At 39.9% G+C, this 13980-nt stretch overlaps 1 protein-coding gene across 1 annotated transcript; it reads right to left on the reverse strand.

Moving 5' to 3' along the window:
- Positions 1-10234: 10234 nt before the first annotated feature.
- s1pr4 (sphingosine-1-phosphate receptor 4) lies at positions 10235-13872 on the reverse strand. The gene is made up of 2 exons (XM_077607593.1): positions 13810-13872; positions 10235-12022 (listed from the first exon to the last, which is right to left on the reverse strand). The coding sequence occupies exon 2, from the start codon at positions 11955-11957 to the stop codon at positions 10737-10739; it is 1221 nt and encodes a 406-aa protein (XP_077463719.1). The 5' UTR covers positions 11958-12022; positions 13810-13872; the 3' UTR covers positions 10235-10736.
- Positions 13873-13980: the final 108 nt, after the last annotated feature.

Genomic DNA, 13980 nt, shown 5'->3' on the forward strand with positions numbered 1-13980 from the left:
AAAGTACAATTATAAAAAGTGTATATTTATTAAATATTACAGCTATAAGCAGATCAAAAGACTAATGTATTCATATCTAAATATAATGTGTATACATATTTATATATATATAAATTTAAATAATTGAGTCAGAGTGAAAATAGTTCCTCTCTGCTTGATATAAATCCCCCAAAACAGCTTAAGGGGAGTTTTAGTCTAAGTCCTTTGTCTTCTTGTGGCTATGGGTCAATTTCCCACGATATTCGAGGGATTACTGTAATATTTAACTTTGAAGAATCATACCTATGCATGTGATGGATACGAACTGCTTGCTTTGGAATTTTTCAGTTTATTTTTGTATTTATTAGTGATCACGTTTGTATATTACCTAATTAACCAATAAATAAAATAAATCAAGACATTGTTTTTTTATGCCTTTCTTTCTGTCATGTTTAGTTTCCAATTCAATGTTTTTTGCTGTCCAATTTTTCTACATCCGCTTCTTTTATTTTGAAATTGTCTGTGCCAAACTCAGTCACCAGGTCAGTCTGTAATTAACACAGACTTACAGACACACACACCAAAAATAATAAACAAACAAAAAAACTAAACACTAAATAATGGAGGTCTTTGGGCAGTCTTATAGCCCCGCCCCTCCCTCGACACACCCTTGGCTCTTAAACCCAAACAATCCATCAAATGGACTCAGACTCAAAAATCACAGCCAAGTAATCCAAGTAGAACATCTACGATTCCCGCGTAATTGATCCCAGCGGCGGTCCATCATGACCGAGCGTGGACGCTCGCCACTCGCGAGATAAGTCTCCGCCCGCCTCCGCCGGAAAAGACTCCATCTTGATTTTATAAGCCGCAGGAAACTGGAAAGTCATTAGCAGTAAAGATGAATATGCGCTTATCCCGCCTCTTCATGCACCGTGCCTGACAAGTTATCTTTTATCACGTAGACGGCACGACGGCGCCGCTCGCTAAGGTCGCGTCATCAGAAAAAGGTTATTAAGATGGAAGGCACGATGTTACGGCACCGCCCGTTAGATCGCTCGCCACTTTGGGAGAGTCCGATCAGATGGATCGGATGTCGGATGGCGAAAGGGCGCCCATATTATGGAGAGTTCTGCAATACGTCTTGATGGAGATGGATGATGCTGCTCTGTTTTTCATTTCTTTGGTTGATGTCATGTAGTATTGTCTCAAAAAGTGCGTCCATACATTTAGGGTGAGAGTTAGTCCTCGTTAACGTGAGTCCTCAAATCAAATTTGAAACATTTCTGCTTTAGTGTCCATTAAAAAATATCAGTTCTCCCTCAGAATTGAATTGACGGATTTTATGATGAGATGGTCTGGAGTCTTTGGACAGGATATGAAATTTGACAGATCATTTTTATATGTACATAAACTGTATATATATATAAATACTTGAAATAAAGATGGAATATTTTTGGAAGAAAATGAAATGTGTCATTGATTTTATTTTGTAGGGGCGGCAACCTTTTTGAATGCCTTTTTTTTAAGAAATGAGAATCATGGGTAGTGATGATGAGGGATATATTGTAATGTCTTTAACTTGTCTTCAATAGATTTGTTGCAGTGGAAAAAAAGATGATTAAATTGTGTTATATGCGAGAGGAAAATGAATCCAAAATCTTGTATTTCACGCATACTTTTGAGTGGTCGCGTCATCCAAAACATGACACCCATGTACTTACTCCGCTCTCTTGTTTTCATGCAAACACGTACGCACGCACCCATTTTTTTTCTCCTTTCTTGTCTCCATGGCGATGTCACAGTTGGTTTCATCTTCGGGGACTCAAAGGCCGACCGTATTTCACGTGGAGGCTGCTTTATTGAAACCCATCTCCTATCTTCTTTCCCAGTTCAATCAGCATCTGGCCGGGGGGTTCTGGCCCGTCGCCCTGAGCTGGGCTAGTCTCCATGAGCAGGAACATCTGTTTGTTCTCCTTAGGGCTACTGGGAAGAGGGCGGTGGGGGCCAAGGGCGGTGGTCCTGACGTGGGAGGATGTTCGCTTTACAATAGGAGATGTTTACAATGCAACTTTATGATTTCATTGGCAGAATCGGAGAACATTTTGGGGTCAAAATGAAAGGAAAATGAACCTTCACTTTTCGGATTTCCAACTCCAGATCCATCAACAACAGGTCGTAAAATAAATTTAATTAGCTCATTTTACAAATGAATGGTCATTTTTTTCATGACATAATCTATTGGACACAAATCTAGCACAATTTGATATCCAACACTGGAGTACAAAATAACAAGCGACAAGAATAAAAGCATTTCATTATGTCAGGAGCATTATTTTAAACACATTGGAACTCCAGATTAATATTTTTTTTATTAAACAATAAAATTAATAGGCGGCCAGTCAAGGGAATATACTTAAAATCAGATGGAATAAAGTCAGCTGAACTTTCTGAAGAATTTGTGATAAGAAAATAATAGAATTTGACAATGACTCTTTCTGGAAGTGGAATAAAAAATCATTGCAAAAGGTTGAATGACCCCTAAATTTTGTTGCATACGGCGATTAAAACTAGCCAACATGTCCATATTTAATTCCTCAGTCAAATCGTCAATGTGGAGAACGTCCAACAGATCAAAAAATGTTTAAAAACTATATTGAATTCAAATCTGAAATGCATTTTTTTTTACAGTTTGATGTCCAGCTCATTGTTGTCGAATAGCAATTTGTCCAAAAAGCACCGAAACAGTGAATTGTTCTCCATTGAAAACTTCCGAGAAGATGGACGAAGGTTAGACCAGTGGCGGTCTGTGCATTTTCTCGTAGCGCCTTCAACGAATCAATCCAACCCTCAAAAACTATTTTATGGCTATAAAACCTCTACCGCAGCTACAGCTGCGATACATAAAAAATAATCAATAAATCAATGCACACAAATGGGGTAAAATGCACTTCCTAGCAGCATTTAGTGATTAAATACAAACACTGGAGCTTTTCAGATATCAGAACTTGGCCCACAATTGAAATATTATTTAGCAATATAGCCATATTTTACTCACCAAAAATCCTTTTTAACTGTACACAATATCCATCCTCCTTTCTTTCTTCCTTCTTTTCTATCGCCATCGAAGCTAATGCTGAAAGTCGAGCCCGTCCTGTCGTATTTCTGGCGTAGTCCGTCTTGAAAATGGCTTTAAATCAACACAACAATATATTTGCTTGTGCAGCTAGCTCCAGATACAGTTTGGTAGCTAATCATAGTTGGTGAAAGCGATGACGTATCCCTCCGCCTGCGACAAGGCATTGTGGTGTTGCCAACTCGAAATCTGATTGGTTAAAGCAACAGTCTTATCGACGCTTGTTTAATGCAGCAGAGCCTGCAAAACTGATTGTGAAGGCCTTGAGGCAGATTTCTGACCCTGGCAACAAATATTGGCTGACATGTGATTGGTTAAATGCTTCAATATGAAAACACACATCTGGAAGCAGTGCAACCAGGGGGAAGGGAAGCTAACAGGCAATTGGGAATTATTTAATAAGTATTGATGGACAAAATATAATATATGATTCAGATATTTTTTGGCCAGCAGAGAAGGCCTTGAAGGCCCTGACGGCCCGCCACTGGGTTAGACTGAAGTTCAGGTTATCATAAGAGAGGACATACCCCATGGACGTGTCTTTGTTAAACCTACATGTCTTGTCCTGTTTCTCCCCAAAAATGCAGTACAACAGGATTTAAGTAAACGTGCAAAGCACAGTCACACGGAAACTTAAAACTACAGACGACTGTCAAAGCGCAACATTGTTCTGGAGGTGACTTCTTTGTTGGCTTCTGTTCCACAAAGATTGTGCAAGGTGACTTAAACGGTGGCAACTGCCTCGAATGAGGTGAAAATAGGTCAAAATACGATGAGGAGGTCGTAAATCAAGCAGAAAGAAAAGCACTTTTTTCACAAATACTCCCCTGGAGACGCTTTGACGATGAGCGAAGCCGACCTTTCCGCTCTCCTCTTCAACGGCTGCCCCGCCAGGACACACATTTGGCGTTGGTTGGACTCACAAGAGAGATTCCTCAATCAGGTGTTGATTGGAAATAAAGAAAGCGGAAAGTATGACGTCGGATTTCTTTTCAGTGAATGTGCACACTTTGCTTGACCTTATAATATCACAATCCCATGGGAAACTTTTTGCTGATTGGCTATCATTCTAATCATAATATTTGCGCAGTCATTTATAAACTATGGCGACAAGTGGCTGGGGCACTTTAACAAGTCAGACCGATAATCACACGACATGGAAAACAAAGACACGTACAAAAGGGGTCTTTGAGTGAGTCCAAATTGAAGAAGCAGATGCAAATTTATTGAATGCTCACTTTTTTAAGCATAATATGTCAATGTATTCATTCATTTTCTCAAACGCTTTATCCTCACTAGGGTCGTGGGGGTGCTGGAGCCTATCCCAGCCTAGGCGGGAGGGACAGCCAATGGCAGGGCACGAGGAGACGGACAACCATTCACTCTCATACTCAAACCAAGAGGCAATTTAGAATGTTAACGAGCCTGTCATACATTTTTTGCAATGTGGGAGTACCCGGAGAAAACCCACGCAGGCCCGGGGAGAACATACAAACTCCACACCAACGTGGATTTGAACCCAGGACCCAAAAGCTGTGAGGCCGACATGCTAACCACTCAAGGCGCCGGGCTGCCTCGATTATGTCACTGTAATTTAATTTTAAAAAATACAATTTAGTCTGCATTTGGTATCAAAATCATAAAAAAGTCATACAGAGACTTCTGGACAGTATAATAAAAAAAATTAACCTCTCAATTGGAAGAGTAGGAAAAAAGCCAGTTGTCTTGAATTGAATTGAATGCCTTTATTGTTTTTATTATAAGTATAATGAGATTGAAAGCTTCACCATAAATATGGCACACGTGTTTTTTAACATACCCTTAAATAGCCAAATATAGTTCATTCCCACGTTCATGTGATAATGGAAGGTTGATAAATTTCAGCAAAAGATCATTAATGTTAAATCATGACAACTGATGATTATGATGATGGTGATAACCAAGCATGAAACATACGTAATGTCGATTCAACACTCGCCATACATAACGTTGATGATGATGATAATGACGTGTTTGTCCAAGCAAAACGCTCCGAATGCTGTTTTCTTTCCCACATGCATTTTGTAGGTTTTGCAGTGGAGGAATGACAATCAGCGCTGTGATTGGTGCGCAAGCTTTCATCTGAGTCATTCATCTTTTCTAATGGCCTTAAGATTGCTCTGCGGTCTTGTTTTTTTAACCCAGCCCATGTATTTATTGACAAATGAGTCTGCAACGTAGCCTTCAGCTTTTATGTATACATTTATAGTCCACCATAAGTTCCAAAAAGCATTGAAAACTACCGTATTGTCCGGACTATAAGTCGCTTCTTTATTTAAAGTTTGGCTTGGCCTAGGACTGATAATCAAATGTGACTTATATATTTTTCTCTCTGACAGCCGACAGCCTGTTTTGTTGTTTGTTTGTTTTTTTGGGTTATATTTATCTGAAAAAAATGTTGGGCTAAAGCCTACTGACCCTGTTGTTTATTTCTCCATTTTACTTTTGTTATTTTAACGTCTGTTTGCTTTTAATTTTGGATTAAATTGTTTAAAAAAGGCTGCTTGCCTGATGGTATCGCAGTTCACCTAATTGACGTTGCCACGGGCAGGTGTGGGATCGATTCCCACTTGCTGGAGATGTGATTGGTTGTCTGCCTCTATGAGTGGGTGGAGTCCACCTTCCAGTTAAAGATATGAGTGTAAAAAAATGAATTCCAATGATGCGACTTATACTCCAGTGTGACTTCTACGTATATTTTTCCTCTTCCTTGTGCATTCTTTAGTGAGTGCGACTTATAGTCCACAAAATACGCCCCCTTAACATGACTTGCTATTACTGCGCAGTGAGTCATCTCATCATCCAATTTCACTGCCCCAGGCTGTCTGGTAAACAATATGCAATACAATACCAAGAGGTCCTGGAAAATCAAACAAAATTGTCGGCTTACGACTCTATCTAGGCGATTGTTTTAGTATTCGGGCCTTAGGAGGATAGAAAAGCTATTGCTTTTAGGATGTCCCGTTTAATTTGGTTCAGGGGCGAACCATTTCAGGACAAGACGGACGCCGAGATAAAAAGGCAGCAGGGAATCTCCAGTCGGGCCGACCGATGCTCTCAGCTCATAAAACAAAATTGGCAAGCTAGCAAGCGGCCAGCAGGTAAATCCCAAGGAGGAAGAGAAGGCTGCCTTGTGATGAGAGCACAAACAAAGAACACATCTATCTCGCCTCTCTGCCCCGTCTAGATAAAGCGACTTGACTTGTGACGATCCATAGTTGTTTCATTCTCCTTCCAGTGTGAATAGATCTCGCTCAAGGTTGTAGTGACAATGTGAGGAAACTGACAGGGGTTTGGATTGGACTTCCAATTCCATCAGAGTCAGCAAATGCCTATTCCATGGGTGGCGAACAATGGGTGCTGAATACGGCGATCGCTAAGGTACAATTGGTAGATCGGATGACAGTAAGATTTGATCCAAGGATTGGAATTGTTGTCAAATTTTAGGGTTAGGGGCAGGGGTGTCAGATTCGGGTTGGCTCGCAGGCCGCTTTAACGTCAACTTGATTTCACGTGGGCCGGACCATTTTAGATATAATATTTAGGTTTTTTTAATAAATGGATTAAAAGAATTGGATTAAAATCCCTGAATATTCAGTTATTTTTATAGATCTAAAACAGTGTTCATTTTAGCTTTTTAAAATATATTTTTAGATGTTACAAAATGATTTTTGAACAAAAAACACAGGAAAAAATGGATTAAAAAATGACAATTAATGATTTAAAAGAGGGAAAATCAGGACATTTAATATACATCTATACTCTTCATTTTAATTTGATCCTAAAACAGAAAGTCAGCACTCATGATTTACTTTCCCGGGCCACACAAAATGATGCGGCGGGCCAGATTTGGCCCCCGGACCGCCACTTTGACACATGTGGGTTAGGAGGTTAGGGCGTGAGCCTGGGAAACAGCGCCATCGTAAATTCAAGCACGATTACTACCCGTTTATACTATTTTGGGTCCTGCTGGTATCAGGTATATCATCGGCATCTATAACTGCTGAGCCTTATCAGGGGCCCAGAAAAAAAGGGTAGATTTTGTAGAGATCTATAGTAGTAGATCTTTCAGCAAAAAAGTTTGAGCACCCCTGTGTTCGACACAAAGAGCCAAAATTTGAAACTGTAAGAGTCAAAGAGCCACACCACGAAGTGATCTGCCAAAACAGACAGACTCAAAATATATATAAGAAATGTGTGTATGTACTAAATATATGAAGCAAAGAGCCACATATGGCTCGAGAGCCACGTATTCGCCATTCCTGGCCTATTCGAAACTTCCTAAGGCAAAATACGTGAAATGATCTTGTTCTATTTTGGAGCCAATGTAACATGACATCATCAGCTGTCTGACGAATGAACACCTGGAGACCAATTTTTGGTAATTATCTGCGGCGTAGCTACGTCTGCACGCAACTGTCATTAGCCCGTCCATCAATCAAGTCAAAAGCCTTTATTGTCATTCTACGTAGAGGGTCGTTATAAAAGGGATACGCGTATAGAGAGACTAAGAAATGGTGAAGAGCCTATCACACGGCATGTTTGATCTAAAAAAAAAAGGGATTGCGCGGATAAATTCTGGAATTTTCTGTTGCTTTTTCATCCAATGGAGAAAACGTGAAGCTAGCCAGCTAGCGTTAAGACTGACAGAGGCTTATCCGTGATCTCAAGGTGCAGGAATTTGAAGGAGAAATCTTAGTTCAAAAGAACAGGAAGAGGGAAAGTCAATTCAAAGTGACAAGACCGTGAGGAAAACCTTAGCAAAACACCAGTTGATTTGGTGAATGCCATGAGCAGGTCAAACGAATGTGCTCGTTTCAAGACATCAATAATAACCAAACAAATATTGTTGTCACGTTATTGGGGTTGGTGGATGGGTGGGTTTTCTTTTTGTGTTCGCGTTTTAAAGCCTGATTGGCTCCCTTGTGTGACCCAGGTGTTTGTGATTTGTCATCAACCCTTGTCTGTATACTTAAACCCCGTGTTTTGGAATGTCTTTTAGGAGTATTGCTTCTGATTCCGGTTTGAATAAGTAATGTTTTGGCTCTTCGTCAGTGTGCGTCTCCACACTAGTTTTTATTTTGTTAACTTTGTCCCGGTTTTGATTATTTGTATGGTTATTTTTCATGAATATCATAATTTGTGCACTAGCAATTCCCTCTCATTTTTCTGTTTCATGCCCTTGGGTTCCACTTTAAAGGCCATTCTTAACAATTGTGAACTCAAAGTTCTATTTCATGAGGACTAAAAAAGTATTTGGTCTTGTGCAGACAAAGATTTGAATATCTAAAAATATTTGAAAGTAACTATTATTTTGTGAAAGAATATCATGCTATTCTTTATGGAGCAATTTTTGATTTTCATTTTCATAGACCGTGAAAATTTGCTGCAGCAGACCATGCATTAAATGAGTTTTTGGGTCAATATGGAGTCAATTTGGGTTGACACAATAGCTATGATAAATGATACTGTAATCAAGGATCCACTTTTTTTTTTGGTCTTTAGGGATTTAACTAGTTTTTAACAATTGCTTCCCTTCTAATTGACCTTGAGGACCATTTGTGAATATGTGGTGACATGACATGTGTGCATGGGCCTGTGTTATGCAATGAAATAACACACAATTGAATGCAGCCATCTTGAAAAAATGAACATCATGAGCATTCCATGTGTTATGACAAAAGAGTCACCTTTTTAATGGTTTCAAGTTGACTTTCGTCTTTCCGCGACGCCTCATTTCCCCGTCACAGACAAGACGTTGACGTCGCGGATGGGAATGCCTTCGGGCGGGCCAACATGGCGGAACATTTCAGGGGATGTCATTAATATGCCACACTTTATAGTTTGCACTAAAACTTAAAACATATGGATGATTAAGTGTTTTCTTTTTTAATTACACATGCGCCGAAGGCTAACTTGTGCTAACTGATAAACCGTCGCGGTGAGAACTGTTATTTTGTGAACTCTTAGGAATGCCTGTTGTTAGTTAACTCATTCATTGCCAGCCTAGATATGTTTGTAGAGGTAATCTATGCGACATAATGTAAAAATAAGATTATTTTGAAACGTAAAGTTCGAAAATGGAACGAGTTTACCTGGCAAAAAAATATTTTTAAATCAAGCTGACCCTTCATCTTCTCTTCTACTTCTTTTTAAATTGGAATTACCAGGTAATAATAAAAAAAATAGAACTCTGCAGGTCAGTTTATCCTTAGTAATGGACACCGATACATGATTTTAATAAATAACATTGCTGATCGGCTGTACTTTTTTGGAATGCTTATCATAACACCTATTAAAATATGACTGAATGCTTATGACGAATATCATTCTGTATTATTTGGTCAACTTTTGATGCAAAGTTGCATTGTTTCAAATGTCTTTTTTTCAGGGACTGTGGTTAGAACACTTAATGACATCTGTCACAGTTGTAATGCACAATATCCTACCTGACATAATTTGATTTTAAAGCATATTTCTGTTGGCCTCCGCTGATTTATATTATCATGGAAATCATCCAATCAGATGCCGCAGCTTGAGCTGTAGTCGTGCAATCCAATGCGGTCCAATGCAATAACACAGGCAATAAATCTCTCTTCTGATATATATGGAGCTTTTTTTTTCACATGGATGCCAACAAAGACACCTTGGAAGGATTATTTAAAACTTGACTTTGTCGAGCTGATGTTCGTGCGATTTTATATATTCATGAATCATTTTGAGTCTTATGGAGCCTGTCAAAGTTTCAATGACATATGCCCCTTCAAATGAATGGAAAAAGTCGAATACTGAATTTCACGTGGAATATTTATTAACATCCAACAAAAAAACATCATCACTGAATGTCTCAGAGTGAAAAAAAGCATAAAATACACTTATTTTCTTACATTAAAAGGGTATAAAAGTTATAATTATTCTCCTTTCATGTGAAATATTTTTAACATTCAATAAAAAAAATCACTAAATATCCCAGAATAAAAAAATGCATACAATACACTTATTTTCTTACATTAAAAGGGTATAAAAGATATATTTATTCCCCTTTCACGTGGAATATTTATTACCATCTAACAAAAAAAGCATCATCACTGAATGTCCCATAGTAAAAAAATGCATACAATACACTTCTTTTCTTACATTAAAAGGGTATAAAATATATTTTTAATCTCCTTTCATGTGAAATATTTTTAACATCCAACAAAAAACATCACTAAATATCCCAGTGTAAAAAAATTATACAATACCCTTATTTTCTTACATTAAAAGGGTACAAAAGACATATTTATTGTCCTTTCACGTGAAATATTTTTAACATTCAACAAAAAAAACATCACTAAATATCCCATAGTAAAAAAAATGCAAATTACACAGCTATTTTTTATTTTTTTACAAACATACATTATAAAAATATATTCATTCTCAAGTCTTTTGTAATTAGACATTTGGGGAATATATACATTGTTTCCCTGCTTCAAATTGTTATTACCTGACGGCAATGCAAAAGTCAGGAAGCAGTTAAACGATTTGTGTTTATGGCGTGCCTTTCAGGTCCTGTTTGCATGGGAGGGGTCCGCATTGTGGTCTAACCGCCCGAAAGCGAGAGACAGCTGACGGTGGAGCTCAGCCTGCATTTTTTCGAAGCCTTGCGGGCCTTCGCGGAGGTCGTCGGCAGCGGGGAGGCGACGATGGGATTCCTGGCCTTCTTATAACTGCTCCTCAGGCTGTCTTGTTTGCTCTCCGAGGTGCTGCTGGTGTCCTTGGAGGACCACCCTTCCGGGCAACAAAGCCCCCTCCTCAGGCAGGAGCCGCACAGGAACCGGGCCATCGCTCTCCTCATTTCTCCGCTGCCCAGGGCGTAGATGACGGGATTGAGCGCCGAGTTCAGCACGGCCAAGGAGATGAAGACGTCGGCGCTGAAGAGCGGCGAGCACCGCCGGGATGCGCAGAAGAAGTCCAGCAGCAGCAGAAGGAAGAGCGGACCCCAGCAGAGTAGAAAAACCCCCACGATGACGATCAGCGTCTTCAGAAGAGCCACGGATCGCTGGCGGCAGCGCCGCAGTTGCGCGCTTTTGTGAACGTGGCTGTAGATGGCGCCATAGAGCACGCCGATGGCCACCAGGATGGCCATGAAGAGGAGAAGGGAGAACAAGATGTAGTTTTTGGAGTAGAGCGGGAGAAGGGTGGAGCATCTGTCCAGACTGCAGATGCAGTTCCAGCCCAGCAGGGGGAGGAAGCCGATGACCAGCGCCAAAGCCCAGCAGAGGGCTACCAACCCGTAAATCCGGAAGTAGGCGCCCCGAGCCGACTTCTGAGGCAGCGGCCTCATGATCGTTATGTAGCGCTCCACGGCGATTAGCAGTAGACTAAAAATGGAAGCAGACAAGGCCACAAAGAGCGTGCCCTCGCGGAAAAGCCAAAGCGCCGGGCTCAGGCGGAAAGTCCGACCGCCGGACATGCAGATGTTGAGCAGGTAGGCGGCGCCGGTCAGGAGGTCGCTCAGCGTGATGTTGCCGATGCAGACGTAGACCCATCGCCAACTGCGACGGATGCGGGAAATCACGGCCACCAACACGAGGGAGTTCTCCAAAACGATGAGGACGCTGATGCAGAGGAAGACGACGGCGCTGGGGTTGAAGTGGTTCGGGGAGTTGGAGACGGTTCGGTTCTTCAGACGACCCGTGTGGTTGTAATGACGGAGGATCACTTGGCTGATGTCGGAGACGGGCGAAACGGATGCGTTGCTGGGAAGGTGATACAAGTGAGGGCATGAAGATGAGGAGGTCAGGGAAGAGAGAAAATCCATGTCCAGAACTAGGTTGGGGTGATGGCACGGGAATGAACGTGACACTTTCGTCTCACTTGAATCACCTGACAAGACAGAGAAAAAAGTATGAGTGTAAATAAAAGGGGAACTGATACCTGGGGGGTTATTTTAAAGGATTTCTAACTAAAATCAGCAATAGCGTGTGGTTTAAATCCCGTGATCTGGGTCACCGTGGTGCCTTGAGATACAAGTTTTGATTGACCGAACAAAAATGTCAACAATATAAATTTAACCGAAATCAAACAATTACTAGACCAAAAAGAAGTGGGAACAAGTTTCATTCTAGATTGATGTAGATCAGGGGTGTCAGACTCGGGTTGGTTCGTGGGCTGCTTTAACGTTAACTTGATTTCACGTGGGCCGGACCATTTTTGATATAATATTTAGATTTTTAAATGGATTAAAAGAACTGGATTAAAAGCCCTGAATATTTTTATAGATCTAAAATAATGTTTATTTTTGCTTTTTTTATATATATTTTTAGATTTTACAAAATGATTTTTGAACTAAAAACACAGAAAAAATGGATTTAAAAAATTACAATTATTGATTTAAAAGGGGAAAAATCAGGAAATTTAATATACCTCTATACTCTTCATTTTAATTTGATCCTAAAACAGAAAGTCGGCACTCATGATTGACTTTCCCGGGCCACACAAAATGATGCGGCGGGCCAGATTTGGCCCCCGGGCCGCCACTTTGACACATGTGATGTAGATCAACAATGAGCTCCGTTTGTGTGCATTATACTGTATTTTTCAAGCTATAAGGCAAATTAAAAATATTATTTTGCAAGTACACCTTGTGTTTAATGAGCTTAGGCCTATTTTGCTGAAGCATAACTGTATTCTATTACAGTATACAGTATATGGTTCCAGTTAAATGCTCAAGAAGCACGTTCATAATTCATCAAATCCATAAATAAAACAAATAACAAATCAATAAAAAAGCAATTACATTGTTTTAAAAAAAAAAACAAAGCTCAATGCATTACAATGATGCACTACAATCAGTCATGCAATGTTTATATAAATAATTTGCCTTATTGATGATGCACCTCATTATCCGGTATGCTTTGTCGTCCAAAAAATACGGTACTATATTTAAATTTAATTGGCTATATACATCAATTCCGATAGTCATATTGAAGTTCAAACTCTAATTGCTCAGATGTATTGTTTTCCTTACTAAAAGTGCTGCATATATTCATAAACTGACATTTTAGGCCATTTGTTCAATTTCTTATTGAAAATGATGTACTTTTAACCCCGTTTAACCACGATGCTTATTATCATTTAAACCGTGGATTAATAATTCAGCAGTTCTTTAAAAAGCACTACTATGAACTCAAAGTGTGGGTCAAATCCGCCATGCGCTTCCTCAATGGCGCTTTGCCAATTTAAAAGGCATCATTTAAATGCCTGCCTCATGTGGTGAAAAAACACATGGAGAGGGCAAAAACACATGCAGAGGGCATTTAAATCGCAACAGGGTGCTTTTGAACTATTTCTTGTAAAGCAAGTGGCAGTCACAGCAAAAGTGTGGATAGAAACAGGCGAAAAACCACGTGAAGCAAAAAAATGAATACGACGTCGTATCGGAAATCGACCTTTGTTATGCAAAATCCATTTCTGGAATGTAGTCTCGGCATCAACAGCTTTATTCATTCTCCAGAAACGAGAGAAAACGACATCACCCAGGACACATATGAGTGAGTCATTTAAAAAACCCAGCTCTTTGCAATGAGCATGAAACTGGATTGCGCAATTTGCGTTTGTTGGCAATTTGTCGTAATTATATTAATGAAAAACTGAATAATGACTATACTTACTGTGGCTGGCAGTGGTGAGGATGCTAAAGGCATGAGAAGGTGTTCTTGTCGCTGACTCTTGATTTCTGCAACCCATTTTTTGATAGGGAAGTAACCCCTAGTAAGTTAACACCCATCGCACGTGTGCGATATGCAACAAAGATTGCCACCGTGTTGTCACATTTCTTGCAC

Source organism: Stigmatopora argus, chromosome 8, assembly GCF_051989625.1.
Source record: "Stigmatopora argus isolate UIUO_Sarg chromosome 8, RoL_Sarg_1.0, whole genome shotgun sequence".
Taxonomy (NCBI): domain Eukaryota; kingdom Metazoa; phylum Chordata; class Actinopteri; order Syngnathiformes; family Syngnathidae; genus Stigmatopora; species Stigmatopora argus.